Source organism: Trachemys scripta, chromosome 9 (genome assembly GCF_013100865.1).
Source record: "Trachemys scripta elegans isolate TJP31775 chromosome 9, CAS_Tse_1.0, whole genome shotgun sequence".
Lineage (NCBI taxonomy): Eukaryota > Metazoa > Chordata > Testudines > Emydidae > Trachemys > Trachemys scripta.
The window spans coordinates 27615207-27635207 of record NC_048306.1 but is presented as its reverse complement, the minus strand read 5'-3'; the positions used below and the strand labels follow the sequence as shown (position 1 = coordinate 27635207).

The 20001-nt window shown below is 43.4% G+C and overlaps 1 protein-coding gene across 1 annotated transcript in view; it reads right to left on the bottom strand.

Annotated features, from left to right (window-relative positions):
* LOC117883152 (transmembrane protein 182-like) overlaps nucleotides 1–16062 on the bottom strand; it is a 37100-nt gene extending 21038 nt beyond the window's left edge. The window contains exons 1-3 of the mRNA XM_034782198.1: nucleotides 15848–16062; nucleotides 13387–13504; nucleotides 10443–10541 (exon numbers count right to left, since the gene is read on the bottom strand). Of these exons, the coding sequence (XP_034638089.1) occupies nucleotides 10443–10541; nucleotides 13387–13504; nucleotides 15848–16000 (370 nt within the window). The 5' untranslated portion in view covers nucleotides 16001–16062. The remainder of the gene's footprint in view (nucleotides 1–10442; nucleotides 10542–13386; nucleotides 13505–15847) is intronic.
* Between the last annotated feature and the right edge of the window lie 3939 nt (nucleotides 16063–20001).

Below are 20001 nucleotides of genomic sequence, written 5' to 3'. Positions count from 1 at the left end.
CTGAGGCTGCGGCCTAAATGGTCTGCGCTGAGGGCCCACAACATGCATCCCCAGGGAGCGCATGATTGTTCTCGAGTCCTTGAGGCTCTGCAGGCGAGAGTCCGTCTTGTCCGAGAACAATCCATGTCCCTCAAAGGGCAGATCCTGTAGGGTTTGCTGCAGCTCCGGAGGCAAACCCGAAACTTGAAGCCAGGAGATCCACCGCATAGCGATACCCGAAGCCAGGGTCCTCGCAGCCGAGTCTGCTATGTCCAAGGAGGCCTGCAAGGAGGTCCGAGCCACCTTCTTACCCTCCTCTACCATGGCTCCAAACTCTTCCCTGGACTCTTGGGGAATCAACTCCTTAAACTTCCCCATAGAGTTCCAGGAGTTAAAATTGTAGCGGCTCAGTAGCGCCTGTTGGTTCGCCGCTCTAAGTTGCAGCCCTCCGGCTGAGTAAACCTTACGGCCAAACAAATCGAGCCGCTTAGCCTCGTTTGATTTAGGCGCTGCAGCCTGCTGGCCGTGGCGCTCTCGTGCGTTCACTGATGCCACCACCAGTGAACACGGTTGGGGGTGGGTATACAAGTACCCGTAGTCCTTAGACGGGACAAAGTATTTCCTTTCCACCCCTCTCGCTGTGGGTGGGATAGAGGCAGGAGTTTGCCATATCGTATCCGCATTCGTTTGAATCGTGCGGATCAGGGGTAACGCCACCCTCGATGGGGCATCCGCTCCGAGGATGTTCACGATAGGGTCCTGCACTTCCACTATCTCCTCCGCCTGCAGGTCCATATTACGGGCCATCCTACGCAGGAGATCCTGGTGAGCCCGAAGATCTATCGGAGGGGGACCTGTACATGAGGTGCCCGCCACTGCCTCATCCGGAGAGGAGGAGGAGGATGCCTCCGGTGGTACTGGATCCAAGGGGGGGTCCTAATCCCCCTGCTCTTGGGCCGGAGCATCACCTGTACTTGGGTCTATGGTGTCAGGTGGCGTGGACACGGAAGCCTCCATGCCCCCTGGCGGAGGCCGAGAGATGGTGGATTCTGGGGCCCTTCTAACCGAGTGACCCGAGCAAGAGGTCGATGGTATTGGAGCCCCTTGCTCCTGGTGGTACGCCCACGGGGTCCAAAACGACCAGTGAGATGGGCCATGAGAGTGGTCCTCTGCCATCTCCTGCCAATGGCCCAAGTTCCGTTCCTCGGCTTGCCCTTGAGGGGGGTATGCCGATCTCGACAGGTCCTCCGAGGAGCGAGACACTGATCTTGACGGCCATGGCGGTGCCGAAAGAGATGAAACGATCCCCGTGGGCTGCGGTGCCGCACGGTACCGGTCCGGAGATGATCTATCTCTGCGCGGTGCCGGCGAACGGTGCCGGGACCGCGATCGGTGCCGATGACCCCGTCGGTGCCGGGAGCCGGATCTGGACCTCGACGAGGACCTGGAGTATGCCCGGTGCCGGGAGCGGCCTCTCGACGTCGAGCGTCGACCGTAGCGGTGCCGAGAACTACGTCTCGACGTTGATCGGTGCCGACGATCATAGCGGTGCCGAGACGTAGAACGGTGCCGAGGTGATATTCGGTGCTGGGACTGCGAGCGGCGTGGGGACCTGCTTCTGGACCTGGACCGGTGCCGAGGTTCCAGCCCTTGTGATGGAGGGCGCATCAAGGCAGGTTTCCCCCTTGACTGGACCGGGCGAGTCAACGGTGCCGTCGGTGCCAGTGGTTGAGGCGGTGCCGGCTCCGTGAGAGCTATCAAGTCTCTCGCCGCCACGAAGGTCTCCGGAGTCGACGGGAGTTGTATTACCGCCGGTCTCGGTGGAGACGCTATCTGCACCGGACTCAACGGCCTCGGTGCCGGAGTCGACAGTGCTGGAGGCACCTGTTTCCGGTGCTCCACCGGCGCACTCGGCTCTACCCCCGGCACTGGGGGAGCCGGAGTCTTCGGCACAGAGGTCCCCGTCTTATGGGCTTTTTTATGCCCCGGGGATAATGACCGGCGTCGAGGTACCTGCTGCGGTGCCGACGAGGTCCGGTGCCGGGGAGGTTTTTTCGACACCACCCGCGCTGTCGGCATTGCCGGTGCTGCTGGGGCACTGCGCACCGAGGCGCTAGGCACCGGGGCCTGGCTCGTAGAGGGAGTGTCCGGGCTAAGTGCCGCCTCCATCAGGAGTTGCCGGAGCCGAAAGTCCCGCTCTTTCTTGGTCCTTGGTCTGAAGGCCTTACAGATCTTGCACTTATCTGTTTGGTGGGACTCTCCCAGGCACTTCAGACAGGAGTCGTGCGGGTCGCTCGTGGGCATAGGTTTAGCACAGGAGGCGCACTGCTTGAAGCTGGGAGCTCTGGGCATGAGCCCGGGCCCGCGGCCGGGGGAGAAAGGGGGAGACAACCCCCTTAGTCCCCTGGACTATAATAACAAATCTAACAACTTTAAAACTATTTAACTATTTTAACTACAAACACTAGAACTATAACTATAACTACAACTGCGAATAACTAACTAAGCTAGGGAGAGTGGAGGACAGCTATGCCGCGCTCCACAGTTCCAACGACCGTCAGGGGCGGTAAGAAGGAACTGAGGGGGCGCCGGGTCGGCTGGGGTATATATTCAGCGCCATGAAGGCGCCACTCTAGGGGGCTCCACAGCCGACCCGCCGGTGTTGCTAGGGTAGAAAATCTTCCGACGATCGTGCACGCGGCGCGCGCACACCTAATGGAATGGATATGAGCAAGCACTCGAAGAAGAACCTCACTTCTTCAGATGCAAGTGAAGAAGTGAGGTTCTTACCCACGAAAGCTTATGCTCCCAATACTTCTGTTAGTCTTAAAGGTGCCACAGGACCCTCTGTTGCTTTTTACAGATTCAGACTAACACAGCTACCCCTCTGATACTTGTCCTTTTTATGTAACACTTGAAAAATCAGCAAAAGGGTTATATAAATAAAATTTATTAGGAAATAAAAGGCAAAAAACTATTATGTACATAGTTTAGTCCAATTCAGTGTCTACTCGGCGCTTCTTGGCTTGTCTCTTGTATTCATTAAATGGAACATCTCTTGTCACTGTCCAGCAATAGTCTGCAAGCATTGATGGGCTCCATTTGCTCTGATAGCGTTTCTCCATTGTTGCAATGTCCTGGTGAAATCGCTCGCCGTGCTCGTCGCTCACTGCTCCGCAGTTTGGTGGAAAAATATCTAGATGAGAGTGCAAAAAATGTATCTTTAGTGACATGTTGCAACCAAGGCTTTTGTATGCCTTGAGGAGGTTTTCCACCAACAACCTGTAGTTGTCTGCCTTGTTGTTTCCGAGAAAATTTATTGCCACTAACTGGAAGGCTTTCCATGCCATCTTTTCCTTGCCACGCAGTGCATGATCAAATGCATCATCTCGAAGAAGTTCACGAATCTGAGGACCAACAAAGACACCTTCCTTTATCTTAGCTTCACTTAACCTTGGAAATTTTCCATGGAGGTATTTGAAAACTGCTTGTGTTTTGTCAATGGCCTTGACAAAGTTCTTCATCAGACCCAGCTTGATGTGTAAGGGTGGTAACAAAATCTTCCTTGATTCAACAAGTGGTGGATGCTGAACACTTTTCCCCCCAGGCTCCAATGACTGTCGGAGTGGCCAATCTTTCTTGATGTAGTGGGAATCTCTTGCACGACTATCCCATTTGCAGAGAAAACAGCAGTACTTTGTGTATCCAGTCTGCAGACCAAGCAAGAGAGCAACAACCTTCAAATGGCCACCAAGCTGCCACTGATGTTGGTCATAGTTTATGCACCTCAAAAGTTGTTTCATGTTGTCATAGGTTTCCTTCATATGGACTGCATGACCAACTGGAATTGATGGCAAAACATTGCCATTAGGCAATAAAACAGCTTTAAGACTTGTCTTCGATGAATCAATGAACAGTCTCCACTCATCTGGATCGTGAACGACGTTGAGGGCTGCCATCACACCATCGATGTTGTTGCAGGCTACAAGATCACCTTCCATGAAGAAGAATGGGACAAGATCCTTTTGACGGTCACGGAACATGGAAACCCTAACATCACCTGCCAGGAGATTCCACTGCTGTAGTCTGGAGCCCAACAGCTCTGCCTTACTCTTGGGTAGTTCCAAATCCCTGACAAGGTCATTCAGTTCACCTTGTGTTATGAGGTGTGGTTCAGACAAGGAGGATGGGAGAAAATGTGGGTTCTGTGACATGGATGGTTCAGGACCAGACGTTTCATCCTCTTCCTCTTCCTCGTCTGACTCAAGTGAGAATGATTCTGGTGCATCAGGAACCGGCAGTCCTTCTCCGTGGGGTACTGGGCGTATAGCTGATGGAATGTTTGGATAATGCACAGTCCACATTTTCTTCTTTGACACACCTTTCCCAACTGGAGGCACAATGCAGAAGTAACAATTGCTGGCATGATCTGTTGGCTCTCTCCAAATCATTGGCATAGATGCAAAAGGCATAGATTTCCTTTTCCTGTTCAACCACTGGCGAAGTTTTGTTGCACAAGTGTTGCAGCATATGTGTGGGGCCCACCTCTTGTCCTGATCTCCAGTTTTGCAGCCAAAATAAAGGTGATAGGCTTTCTTAACCATAGTGGTTATACTGCGCTTTTGTGATGCAAAAGTCACTTCACCACAAACATAGCAGAAGTTATCTGCACTGTTCACACAAATAAGAGGCATCTCTGCTCACTTTGGCTAAACAGAAATGTGTCCCTTTGCAAAATCAAACACTGACAAATAAGAGAGCACGACACTGTATGATTTCTAGAGCTGATATAGGGCAATTTGTTCAGCAGAGTGATGTAAGCTTCGTTATGATTGCATCATCCATGACTTCTAGGAATAACATGATGCAATTCATATCATGTATGATGCAATACCAGCTTCAGATTGCATCATTCATTGTTTTGCCTAAAAAGCAAATACTGTCCAAACCCAGTCATAGATTTATTCATAGATCCAGTCAAAGATGTATTTTAGTCATTTCTGGTTTAAATTGAGATCCCTTCCCTTTAGAACTCACTTATCCTCTGCCATTCCCAAGTCAAGGGTCGTATATACTGACCCAATAGCATATCTTGAAAACTAGAGCCAATCAACAATTTTAAGCATCATTTTCGTTCTCAGTGACCCAGAATTAGTAAAGTTTGACTACATTTATTTCAGAAGCATTTTGGCTGTAGAGCAGTGTAATGGGCCTAGGATGAATAGCAGAACTCCAGTGGGTGTGTTGTCAGGAAGGCCTGGCACAAAAGGATTTTGATTGCCAGGGTAAAATATGGGACAAGCTTTGCGGGAGAGCAACAAGCTTGGGGTAGGAAAGAAAGAAATGGAAACTAAACTCAAAGACATAGAATCATCTCCTCTTTTCTCCCACCATCCCCTCCCTTTACTTAGCATTAGTTAAAGATGCCAGGTTCATGATCCTGGAGAATTGAGCCATATTTACCCACAGAGCAGGTGAAACACAGAAAGCAGCAGTGCAAGCTTTTCAGTGCTCTAATTTGCCTTCCCTCCTGACCCAAAAGGATCACAACTAGTGGAGGGGATTCAGATTCTTTGACCCTTTGAGTCTTGAATTTTCTGCTATGACTTCAAGCAACATTGCTAGTTAGTGCCAACCGTAGTGTTTTTGTGCAGTGGGCACTTTCCCACTAAGAACAGGCCTGATCACCAACATATTTCACTGAACACCATCTGATGGGAATAACTTTCAGTGAATACCACAATCCCAGGCTAGATTCAAACAGGTGAAAAGGCTCCATAGCCCACCACTAATCTCTTCAGCCATCCACCCCCCTCATACTATCATCTTCCACTTTGTGCACCGTGTCTGTGGAGCAGCAGTTATGACCATTTGACTTAAGCGGGAGAAAATGGGCAATTCTGTCCTCATTCACACATGAAATAAAAATGATATACAGCAGACACATTTTACTCATTTTAAACCAGTCTGACAAGGAATCCATTTAGTAAAAGAATCTTGAACCTTTAAAGAAATCCCATGATTCATGTATATACCTTAACAACACATCACCCCAAATTCTGCCCTGAGCTACATTCTATTCACTATGATATGGCCCATAGTCAGTCATTCTTTCCTTGGGCATCCTCCCGCTCTATGGTATTTTACATATAAATACTTTCTTACTTGAAAGAAAACAATACTGTACTCTTAACTAGCACTTTCTGTCTGCAGATCTCAAATACTTTAGAGTGAATTAAGTTAGCTTCTCAACACCCTTTGTATACATAAGCATTATTACATCCTGATGTTAGAGGTGAGGAATAGCATTGTAAACCTGGATGTGAGTGGTTATATAATTAAGACTAACTCTATAGACAAGGACACAGTAAGGACTGAATGCTAAACATGGAGCAAGAACTACACAGTTCTGGCTAACAATCTATGCAGAGAACATCCCCATACCACCTCTCTAGTGTTATCGCTGTGTCTCCCACAGAACAAGATGATCTTACAGGTCCTGGGGTGAGTAACACGTTCCTTTCAGATAGACTAAGGGACAGGGTTTTAGGAGAAGATATTTCTTTGTATAAATTTTTGCTCACACATGGCACTTTAAGTAATCTAACAGCCTTTCAGAAGTCAGTCTCAGAAAAGATTCTGCTGAGGGGTTTGTTTCATAGCAAGGACTGACAGACAGGAACAGATGGCTTGAGGGCCCTTTATTTAGCTCAGAAAAGTTAGTCTGTTTATTAGTAAAATCATTCAGAAACTGGTAACCCTGACTGTCTCTTGTAAGAAAAAAAGAAAAAGAAAAAAAACACTACTACTTAACTAACTCTCAACGGTGTTTTTATACAGAGTCTACAATGGAGCCTGAAATGTGCTACTCACTTTACTGTCAACAAACACATCATATCCATTTTATACTGCAGTGTGCTCCCTGGGGCAGAAATCATACACAGCACAGAAAAAAAACCAGACAAATTTTTTTAATGAATTCCCCATAAAAAACGATATTGCTAAAGGCTAAGGAAAAGGTCAAGATGTTTGTTTGTACAGTACACCTGCCCCGGGTCCCAGGAGGTAAAGCAGAGGGATGTGTACTATTTAAAGAAATCAATTAATTTTAAAAAAGACTAGTGGATTAATTCTGTCCTCTGCCACCAATTAAATTCAGATTCCAAACAGCAGCTAATTCATTGCCAAAATCCAAAAATATATGGGGATGGAAATTCAGGAAAAACACTGGGGGGAAATCAATTTGAATGTGTTGGTTTAACAGATTTTCTCTATTTTAGTAAAGGCTCATTTTGTTTTGCCAATGTAGTCTTTTAAGAGTAGTTGTTAGTGCTTTTTCTTTTAACAAAACCAACCCAACAACACTACAGTTCATTCAGTGTTAAGTCAGACATTGTGGGAATCACTCAGTGCTAGACTGGCACACACCAGTACTCTGCCATGCAGGGGAATAAGGGTAAATATAACGCTCATTACTCCTTGCCCAGATCATAAATCTGGTTGCACTGGGGAGAGCAGGAGCTACTTGCCCAATGCTCCTCCCTGGGAGGAAAAGGGCAAGGAGGGTTGGAGAGCAGTGAGAAGCAGGAACGCGTTGGTTCCACCGCACTTACTTGCTGGCTGGAGTAAGCTGCTGAACAAAGCAGGGGAAGGGGGCGTCACAGTTCAGGGCAACTGCACCTATATCCCGCTCCACAGTCCAGCAAGGGTACCCACTGTTAGGCTTCCAGCTCCCCCCAGCTCTCTTGGGCAGAGCCCCATGTCTCTCTCTCTTCTGACTGGGGTTTTTCCAGGCTGCACAGTTCCCTGCCTACACTGTGATACTCCCAACAAGTCAGACTGCCTAACCAATCCAGCTTCTGTGCTTTGCTCTCTCTCTTCAGAACCTATGAACAGCCTAATTTCCCACACAGCCCTTTCTAAGCAAACGTGTGTGGTTTACCACACAACTCTTTCTAAGCAAACACATTTATTCTCAAGGTAAAAGCATTACAGAGAAAACATGTTAAAAACAATAAGAACGAACCTTACACTCCTGCCAATCAGCTTAACAAGAGATCACCCCCCCATCTCCACAACGGCTCTGGTAGGAGTCAGTCCTTCAAACCCCACAAAGGGGTTTTCTGTGGTTACAAATTCATAACAGCCTTAGCTCAGAACAAGCACACTTATACATAGATTAATCTTGCCTTTATATAGCTTGGGCCTTGGATCTTCATGAGCAGGTAAGATGGAGCTTCCAAAAGCTGCTTTTTTGCATAACTGGAGGTGGGGAATTTGCATTCACCTCCCACTTGAGATTCCCCAGGCAAACCACTTAACCTTTGTCCAACAGTCCTTTCTTGACTGGCCCATTGTTCAGTATAGTCCTTTGAAGTTTATAACACTTCCCAGGGCTCACACCCTACGTCTCTCCTAGACAGTCAGATACAATCCTGACCTCACAATAACAAATAACCTTTGTATTTAATATAATGGATTCTAGATATACCTAAACTTAATTCAACATGATTTTTCAAGAATATTGCAGGAAATTGCCCCATCTGCCATAAAGGGGGAGAAAACTGCTCTGCATAAAGGGATGAAATAATTTTTCCTGGGGATGGGCAGCAAGTGGGGAAACAGGTTCTGTCACAATTCAGTTCCCAGGTCTGCTCCTGGAACAGTGCAGCTGCAGCTGCCCCTCACTCAGGGTGGATCATAAAGTCATGATCTATCTAGCCTTAAGTCTATATTCAGAGCCTTCATCCTAAGGAGACCAGTGTGACCCAGGTCTATAACAGATTCCTGCTGGTGGGCAGTTTGCTTCTGGGGTCTCAACAAAACAACAAGCTGCTCTTTTGTTGCTGGCATTCAGTTGCACCTCTTTCATCATGAGTTTCTAATAAAGCATAACAGAGAGTTTCCAGTGACCTATCCAAGTGTGAGTTCCTAGTGTGCTTTCTACCATGGTGTGTTAGTTTATCCCTGATAGAGTTGAGGGATTAATAGCAAGGGAGGTAAGATCCTATGGAAAACACCCTTCACAAAGGAGCGCTAGATCATGATTTTATCATGTAGTCCAAGTAAGGCTGTTGCATTAGTGGGTGTGTATCCAGGATGCCACAGTTGTACTGGTTTCAGAGTCGCAGCCGTGTTAGTCTCTAGCTGCAAAAAGAACAGGAGTACTTGTGGCACCTTAGGCCTGGTCTACACTATGGTGGGGGATCGATCTAAGATACGCAACTTCAGCTACGAGAATAGCGTAGCTGAAGTCGACGTATCTTAGATCGACTTAGAATCACTTACTTCGCATCCTTGCAGCGCAGGATCGATGGCCCCCGTCGATTTTGCTTCTGCCTCTCGCCAAGCTGGAGTTCAGCAGTCGATGGGAGAGCGATCGGGGATCGATTTATCGCATCTACACTACACCCAATAACTCAATCCCCGATAGATCGAATGCTACCTGCCGATCCGGTGGGTAGTGTAGACGTACCCTCAGAGGTTAACAAATTTATTTGAGCATAAGCTTTCATGGGCTAGAGCCCACTTCATTGGATGCACAGAATGGAACATATAGTGAGGAGATATATATACATACAGAGAACATGAAAAGGTGGTAGTTCCCTTACCAACTCTAAGAGGATAATTAATGAAGATGAGCTATTGTCAGCAGGAGAAAAAAAACTTTTGTAGTGATAATCAAGATGGCCCATTTAAGACAGTTTGACAAGAAGGTGTGAGGATACTTAACATGGGGAAATAGATTCAATGTGTGTAATGGCTCAGCCATTCCCAGTCTCTATTTAAGCCTAAATTGACAGTATCTAGTTTGCATATTAATTCAAGTTCAGCAGTTTCTTGTTGGAGTCTGTTTTTGAAGCTTTTCTGTTGCAAAATTGTCACCTTTAAATCTGTTACTGAGTGGCCAGAGAGGTTGAAGTGTTCTTCTACTGGTTTTTGAATGTTATGATTCCTGATGTCAGATTTGTGTCCGTTTATTCTTTTGCGTAGAGACTGTCCAGTGTGGCCAATGTACATGGCAGAGGGGCATTGCTGGCACATGATGGCATATATCACATTGGTAGATGTGCAGATGAACAAGTTGTACTGGAGAGAAGTAATTTACTAGATTCATTAGAAGGGTGTAGAATAGCTGTGCTGGCTAGCATGCATTGAGGGGCTGGAGTCCTGGCTCCATTTACTCCCTACATACCCTCCATATGATTGGTCTCAGAGGGAAGCATCTGGAGCACAGCCCCCTTTGCTTCCTTAAATTATGGGGCTGCAGCTGCGGCCAGAACTTATATAGCCTCTGAAAAGGGGTATGCGCCCCCACTTTCTCTTATGCCCCCATGCAAGTTTGTAATGGTAGGAAATAAAGTCAAGGCCACCAAGGTAATTACAGTACAGATCCACACATCTGAGCACTCTATTGGATCCCTGTGAAAAGAAGAGGTGAACACAGCTGGTTAAGTACCAACCTGCGGTTGCATCATAGGAAGGATGTGGGAAAGGTCCAAGAGCAATGGGCATAGGAAACAGGTAGCCATGCATGCAATACTTGGGATGTGCTTGGCTAGCTGAAAAAGAAATGAAGAATAAATAGCATTTCATTTTTATTAGATGCAAAATGACAACCTTTATACTCAGATAAAATGTCCAATCCTGCAAAACCTGACAAACACTCATTGGCATAAAAGGGATACGAGTAAAGTATAAGTTAAACATGTTCTAAATGCAAAATGAGATAGATAGAATGTAACAGGAGTTAAGAACATTACACAGCCAGTTTTAATTCCCTCAAAAATTAACTTGAGCCAGACAAAATCATAGGAATATGGATTTGTTCAAATTAGAATAATTCTCCCCATGCCTAGGTTTTTTTCCATGCTGTCTAGAAGTGATTAAAAAATTTGGATACTAGAACTACCTACCATATAGCATCTCCAGTTTGTGGGAAAGGAAAGCACAATTACAATGGAAGTGTCCCATCAATATTAATACCACTGAGGCTTATCGTGATTAATGGTAATAGAATTAATGTTAAATGAATTAATTAATGATTGGCCACTTATTTTTAAATGTTCCCCAGCTCATAGGAACAGTTATAATAGGTGGACATTAGTTCATACTAAATTAATTATGGAATACTTATTGAATTAATTAGTACATCCACAATAGCAGCAAACTAATTTGCCATGATCAATCCTATTACAATAAATACCTAAAGAAATAATACAGATTTTCCAGTTATCTAATAATAGTGTTATTAAAAGGATTCCAACTGGTGATTTATTTCATCATTTTACTTCACGTAACATTATATTATATCATGGATTCCCATGTAATGCAATTGGGTAGTAAATCTTCTCAGGACATTTTTTTATCAGAAACACTTTCTGTATGAAAAATTTCAACCAACTCTTGCAAATACTAATTTTATATGGAGATAACCATATCCTAAAATACACAGTAGTTTACAAAGAGTAGGAATCACCTGAAATGTTGATCATCGTGTAGTAAATTAACTGTTGGTTCCTGACAGAGCTGCACTGTTAACTTCATGATCATATGGTAAATTTGCTATGATTTGATCGCATTTTGTGGTGATCAAACTACGTGTAGTTTAGAGAGGGACTTAACCACTTTAGGAAACGTCAGGCACAGATGAACATTGAATAACTCAACTATCTGAGAGTTGGTTGTCTGTTTTGTTGACTCTTCTCCCCCTTTGAATGCCCATCAGTTTCATTTTCTCTGATGTTATACCATAAAGTGCCATACCCCACCCTAATGCAGTACTCCTGAAAGTGATACTGCTGACTCAGAAACAGTGATAGGCAGATCTTGGTGACATTCAGTGCTTAATTTGTAAAGAAAGAGGTTCCAGGACTGAAAATGGCATCCAGCGCACAGCATGACCTCTCACACACTGTACATGTCAGGTCGCACCTTGCACAACTGACAGAAGAGGTGCTAGGGTTGTGCCCGGCAAGAAAAGAGGCCATCCAGGAGTCAAACTCTCATAACTGCTCATCTCAGCCATTTCCTGGGGCTGAGCTCCAGCAAGCCCCAGCACAAATTAAGGTCTGGTGGCATCACTGCCTGAGGGCTTGCCCTCCCAGGAGAGATGTCACAGAAAATGGTGGCTGTGTGAATGACAGTTAACTGTATGACTGGGAGACCTTTAGAAGCCTATGTTTATATAGTACTTTAAAGCTTTACAGAGACTGTTTGAGTAAATTCTTTTTAGTGTTTATCTAAGGTTTTGGTAGCCTGGGACACTGAAGCCCTCTAATTATCTACAGAGCAGATAGAACTGGGGCATCAGCAGTACAAGTACTGCCACACCAGTGAACCCAACCACCTCTAGGAAAGAAAAGACAGCTCAGTCTTCATGTTCCATTCAGTCCTTAGCGTCTCTACTGTCAACAAAGGGTGCTAGTTAGTGTCAACTGTGATGGCAGTTATTTTATATGTGAACACCTGTCTTACTGAGACCACCAGATTCACTTCACATGGACCACCTAACAGCTATCAGATGAGCTGGATTCCAGCTGGCAAATCTGAGGTTTGCAAGATTAGACTTCTCCATTCTGCTTAAAGTTGTTTTCCAACTAATTAGCGTACTTTCAAAAAGATGGATTTTGCTATCATCTGTGTTTACTATTAGTGGGTGCGCTGATTCTCATAATTTCCATGAAAAAAGGGAAATAGACAATGCTGTAAAATAAGTGTCCTGATTGCATTTACACACCGATTTATATGGGTCTGATCCTACCTGGTGCTTAGCATCTCCTGCATTGGCCAGAGTGCCCCACAAATTGTAGTCAATGAGAACTGAGGGCACTGGATACCTCATAGGATGAAGACATTAATAGGATAGTAAAGATAAAAGGGGCAGAGAGCCACAGGGTTCTAGTCTAGCAAGCCCCTCTGGTGACTACATGAATAGGGGTATGAGCAATTGGGGTATGAGTGGGAGCTCTGTCCCTGTTGGAGAAGATTTTATTTAAAAAGGGAGAAAATGGGTCAGTTGCTATGCTCCTAGAAGACTGTAAAAGACCATCTGAGACCAAAAATTTCAGCGTTAAATGGAGCACAGAGTGTCCTGATCAGGGGGAATTTGGGGATAGCTTTGGGTTTTCTCCTATTTTAAAATGGCCACGCAGATTCCGTGGAAAATAAAACAAATGTAAAGACAGCTTGCTTCTCAGTTGGGAGAGACCTCCCTCACGGACTTGCAGTCCAGATTGTATTTTTATAGCTCAATTATAATCTGGTAGAATTAGAGCTTTATAATAGAAGTGCTGACACAACCATAATCACAGCAACATGGACACTATAATAAACTACCATTGATGTCAGATCCAGCCCCTTAAAACATTGCTAAACAAAGCTATAAAATGTATCAGTAACACTCACTGAACCAGAAGTTCCATATGGTCTCCTCATAATCCTCGCCATAGAACCAGCATCTCCAAAAGAAACCTTCATGGTGAAAAGTGAGGATCTCTTTTCTGACCTCTCTCAAAACCACATCCTACAAGAGAATAAAGCACAAGCCTATGAAAAATGTATTAACTACAAATAACATGGAATTCATCTTTACTATTGGCTTAGTTTCTAAGCTGACAAGTCAGTTTTTGAGGGAGGGAGACAGGGAGTGTTTTGGGATAGAGGGGGTTGCATTGTCAAAATTACAAACAAGAGTAACATTTTAGCATGTTGAATTGGACTCCATTAATACAGACCTCCTTGGCAATACAGAATGCCATTGACTTCAGGCCTTTATCTGTGGCTTTCCTAACTTTCTGATAAGTGAAACATTTCTTCAGATCACTGAGAAAGAAGGATATTTTATCCTGTGCAGATCCCATCTTGCAGTCTTTATGCATCAAAATTACTACCATCTCTAAACCTCTCATTAACTCCTTCTATTGGATGACTCAAAAAGGTCTCCCTCTCTCTCTGATCAAATCAGTGGGAGCTGTGCTTAGTTTATTTCAGACAGAAGTTACTCTTTGTCTATATCAGTCTCCTCATGAGTTCAACTATGACTGCTGACACACCCTTATCTTGATTAATTTGCACCAATTTCTCATTTATTGTAACTTGTATGAAAGTTCTACAAAAAATGACACACAAGTCATGTCAGGAGGACTGTACTGTCTATGCTGTGAGTTAACTGGTTAGGAAAATAATTAAAGCTGTAATTAAAAACACTTATCTTTAGCCAATACAGTTTGATGGAGCATCAAGATTACTGCTATAGAGCTTGATCCTATGATTGGCAGAACACCTCCTGGAAAGTATTGTGTTAAATGAGATTTGAGGCACTCAGCATCTCTCAAGGTCAGCCCCCCTTATTTCAAAGGGGAGAAACGTAGTTGGGGGCCAGCAGAGAGACATCACAAAAGCTTTCCAAGCCCTGGAGTCCTTACATACCAAATATCAATACACAGGTCCTATTGGGTTGACCAGAGACACACTCCCTTGGCTCATCTGGAAGAGCGGCTTCTTTCAGGATCAGCTATGAGCCTTGACTGCAATGAGGTGCAAGAGGCACACGCCATCAACAGAGTGACTCTGCTGACTTGTTAAATCTATGCTAGTTTTGATGACTGTTGATAGCTAAGATACAATCAAGACACTCAATGGACATAAGTAGAGCCTGCCAGTTTAAAAAGGGGTAGAGAGTGTGGCTATGGGGGCGAAGAGCATGGAGCATAGAGCAGGGAGCAATAATCCAAGTATAAAACCATTGATTAAAATAAAAACAATAACCTCAGAAACAATAGTGAATGCTGCTCTGACAGGCACTTTCGGGATCCCTCGGCCAGTTTCCTATGTCAAGCAGATAGTGGGCCTAATCACATATCTTGAATATTTGAGATGTCTATTTTATTTAAGACAGTGCAACACTTCTAGCCGGGAACCTTTTTCACACTAGTGATAACAGAGTAATTTTAAAATATTCTGAAACCTCTCATGTTGATGTGTCATTTCTAAGTGAAACAAAATGGAGCTGGACTTTTATGCCTGCGAAACTTGCTCTCTGCCCTCTTCAGCTTTATTATACTGTTTTATACAACAATGACTTCTGCTGGGATGTCTGCTTTCTCTATGAAGAGTCATTTGGAAATATGGCTGATGCAGCCAAAAACCTACACTTTATTATGAAACCCTGGAACTGAAGACACTTATTGTTGACACCATAAAGTTTTCCAAAAGTGAATCATTAAACAGAAAAAGCAAACATAATTGGTTTGGACATTAAAGAAAATTCTGCATAACAGAGGGATATTTCTGAAAAATGTTAATAATACTATACACATTGACCAGCATGAACATTTTTAAGAAGAATTTAAAAAAATAGAGAGCTGATCCAGCTGTTATTTCAGAGCATTTATTGAACAGTTTCACCATAAGCAAATTCAGCTAAAATCAGGGTTTCTAAAGAGCCATATTAGAAGTTAGCAATAAAATATCATTTTATTAAATGAAGCTCAGTATAATACAGTTTCTCTTTAGTGGCTAATGCTAGTATCAGCAAATAAATGTATTACATTTTCACATTTCAACTTTCTGCTCCATAGCTATCAGAATACAGAAGTGTTTCCTGTAATGGCTTCCTATGCATATTTTGCTTCAAGTCTTTATCAATGATACACTTTATTGAGATGCAGGTTGTGACTTTATAGGTAAGGCTGAGTTGAGTTTTTATACATCGAATGTATATACAATAAGCACATATTACCATTGGCTTAAAACAACCAGCACCAACACTTAGAGCATTTGTGTTGGTTTTAAAAATTTCTATAGCAAGTTATTTTAAAAGTGTATTTTTTAACTTGCAGAATATCACAAGATTTCTAGTTTTTACCTTTGTGGTGTGTAGAGTTTTATTTTCAGGTTCAAAGATTCCACAGGTCTCTGTTGCTAGGAGCCAATAATCTGTCCCAAAAGCTATGAGAAACAGTAGAACACCAATGCCACCAAGAATTCCTGCTATAAAGGCTGGTATTCCAGCCTTCATGGTGGAACAACAATAGGTAGTAAGCTTGAAACTCAGAAAAGAATAAAAGTACTGATGTCCAATGTTTGAAGGGGAGACTGAGAGGAGGGGTATGCAGAGAGGCTGCTATTTTTGGACATAGATTAGCATCGTTTCATGACTGGTTTGAGTTTCATGACTGGTTTGAGTTGCAGTGGCAAAAGGACTAATAAAAGCAAATGAGCTGGCACAACCAAACAGCTGTTGTATTAAAGAAACATTATAACTATCTATATAGCTAAGGTATGAAGATTCCCAAATAAACATATGGGCATTCATTTTACAAAAGCAATGCGGAGAGCTTATCATGAAAAACAGTTATTGGACTGATGTCTAGCAGCTTCTATGGATTGATTACATAAAATTGTCCAAGTAATGCCTACTGCGTGAACAGGTTATTTTTATATTTGCTCTGTGTTTGTGTGGCCAGAAAGGCTGTGAACTGCATGGTCAAAGCTGAAAGTTTCATAGCCACTTCTACAGCACATCTTTAGCTGCACTGCCACAACTGTAGTATGAAGGTGGCGCATCCACCATCCCCAAACTATTCCTTTATTCCTTCTGCTCTCACCTTCCCATTAAAATAAAACACAAGTCTTGATTTCAGATGAAAAAAGCAGAGATTCAAGAAGCAATATTTAAAATTTGGCCAATATCTCTTTTAAAGTCTCTGTGTTTCAGAGGTGATTCTGCTCATACAGTACCACCTCTTGTTGCAAATATAATCATGCCATATGACTGTGTTAAGTCAAATCATAAATAGACATTTAAATCAGATACAAATGGACAGCTAGCAACACTGGGCCATCCCTTTAGGTGGTCTTGAAAATACATTCCCTTCTGTACTCTCCTCACATAAAGGAGTACAACTATGGTGTTAATTTGTCCCACCAACATGTAACTGGCCCAGGAGGGAAATGTCCCCTCAGAAATGGGGAAATCCTTAATGAGTAGAGAGTTCATTCTCATTTGGATGCTAATGTTTTTTGTCTTCTTCTGAAGCATCTGTTATAGATTACTGCCAGGGACAGGATGCCAGACTAGGAGAATAATAATTTCAGGATGGCAATTTCCATATTCCTGTGACATGCCAACAGTGCTGGCACAGGGACAGAAATTCATGTTACTGAGAAAATGCAAGCTATCATATCTTTTGAGTATATCAAAACTAGTTCACAATCTTCTGCCTGATGCTCAGTAGTAGAACAGACTCCCATCTTCATACAGAAGAAAGCAATTTCTTTATACTTAAAGTAATGTGTGTTGCCAGATTAATTTGTGAATCTGTTTATATAGTCATTAAAATTAAGTGCTAAAGGAGAACCTGAACTCACAATAAGAATCTGGGGATTTCTTGGTAAATAAGTTCTTTTTGACTAGATTTAGCCATCCAATGAGGTATATGGGCAGGTGAGGCCATCTATTCTGTCTTGTTTTAGGAACATGGTAACTTTTAAATGATAATGATAGGTTGTGTCATCTGCATGGTTATTCCTTAAATATTTCATTCAGGAGTAGCTCTTAAATCACATATTGGATATCTGGTTCCTGGATGTAAAATGTCAAGAGCGGTGTCTCATTATAATTATTTATGTCCACATGTGCACTAGGTCCATTATAGAAACCAGAAGCAAGATAGGACCTTGCTCAGAAGAGCCCACGTTCTAGCTAAAGACATGGCAGGCTACAAACATAATAGGAAAGTAGGGCAGGTTTACAGGAATGAGATAATACAATCATTAGAATAGCCATGTACTCCATATCCCCATCATTAATTCTCCCCAGGTTAGTCTGTGGAAGCAATGCTACAGAAATAAGTTTTTAGGAAGGGTATGAAAGAGACAAACAGGTATTGGAAGAATGTTTCACAGCTGGGGGGGGGCTGGAACGGGCATGGAGATGTGCAAGAAGGCCACGGGAGTGGTGTTGAGGCTGGCATTGTTGGCGGAGCAGAACGAGCAGGTTAGCAATGTGGCCTGAGCTATAGCCTGGAGCTGACTGATGGTTGTGAACATTAGTTTTATATCTGATCAAGTCTCTAAAATGGTTGAACATCTTTCGATAGTGGTACAATGATGTGAGAGTCGCTAACATAAGAGGCAGCAAGATATGATCAGCAAGTGCATAGAAGCAGCATTGGATGTCCCCAAATGCATGATAATATTTTGCAACTAGATAAGGCCTTAAGTCATCCCTTCTAGCACACAGCTCGGGAGGTCGGGGGTGAGGGGAAGATGAGCCTATGTTACATACAGAAAGGCTGGGAAAGTTGCTTCAGGAGAAGTGAGACATGTCTCAGACCATTGCACTGGGTAGCCAGCACCACCCTCCCAACACGCCAGTCAAAGGGGAATCGAGTCACGGACCCACCTCTCTACATGACATGATCCCTCCTAAACCCACCGAATTTACATTGCAGTTTGCTGCAGAAGTTAAAATCAGCTATGTGCCTTGCATGCCCTATGAGGTCACATGAACCACTGCCATTAGGGGAATCAATAGTAGCATGGTAGAGCGTTAGCTGTCCTGACAGTGCTGGAGAGGAGGATTCTGGAACAGCGCAAAAGATATTCTCACAACGTCTGGTTTTTTACGCCTGTTTTGCTCACTGATTCTCTGTTTGCACATTTGGTCGCCCTGTTTTCAAAAGTCATAACTGTTCAGTGTAATTTCTCTCCCTCAGTGCATTCATCCATGGATAGCAATGCTTGTGGGCCACTTACATCATATTCACTAAAGATTATTAGTCTCATATAGTCCTAGAATCAGTCAGGCGAGGCACCAACAGGATTGGGACCCACACACCAGGCACTCTCACTCCCAACAACATGCATAATATCAGAACTTTTTGGAGCCAACCTAAATAGCTTCCCCACAGAGTTTAAACTAAGGTGTTTGTTCTGCCTTGAGATGCATATAGGACATTCCCATTCATTTCAACAAGAATTACATGCATGTATCTTCAGCCCAGTTTTAGATCTCTGATCAAACCAAGCAAAATTCCTACAGCTAAGTTCTCTACTGAAAGCGCAGTAAGGCTTTGGACAGCCAAAGCATGAGTCTGCTTTGATGAAAGAACGTAGAGAAATGACTGGAGCTTGTATCTTCCTTTCTTTTCAGGCCCAAAGTGAACCTGTCCCAACTACCAGCAAACCAACTCCCCTCGCCTCACCTGCTCCTTATAAAGGGTTGGGAAGGATCATCTCATTCATAACAGCTGGCAGCCCTGCTACTCCTGCAATTCTGCACCTAAGCAACACAACTGTAGCCTTTCCTTTACTATTAACCCTGTTCCTGCCAATTCCTAGTCATCCATCACACACATGCACACTTTTACATAGTTGTGAATCTCAGCAATATCTACTCATCTTAGAATCACCTGATTAGTTTGTAGGCAACAATTATTGCAACTAGATTACCTCTTTAGATTGAATAGAAAATAGTTAATTAAATGCAAAATGGCAAGTATCCATCAATTAATCCTCAATAAATGTAATTTAAATCAGTTTCCATTTAACTAACATGTAATACTCGTTAAACCTGTCTTAAATAACAAGGAAAATCAGTTCCCTTTTGTACTGGTGACCTATATCTTAAAGTTGAACATAACTGGAGTTGGAAACCTTGGGGATGTTTTAAAATGCTCAGTTAAGACATGGGTTTGCATTGCAGATGTGAGATCCTTTTTACAGATTGCATTAAATAATTATCTAAGATCCTTAAGTTAAAGCACAATATGGGCACTTGTTTCTTTTTTTAAAAAAGTGCTAATGCATTTCCATTTGGAAAGTTTCCTGATTGAAACTCAATCTCTTTGGCAGAAAAACTGTGTGTATTTGAGGTAAAGTATTGTAAGCACCCAGTCCTTGCTCTAGCTAGACTGTTATGCATACAGCAAAATATTTTCCAAATTCTTAATGGGCAGAATACGGATTATGTTTAGAATGTCAGAATGTCTCTCCGTTTAATTAGCTTCCCTTTCT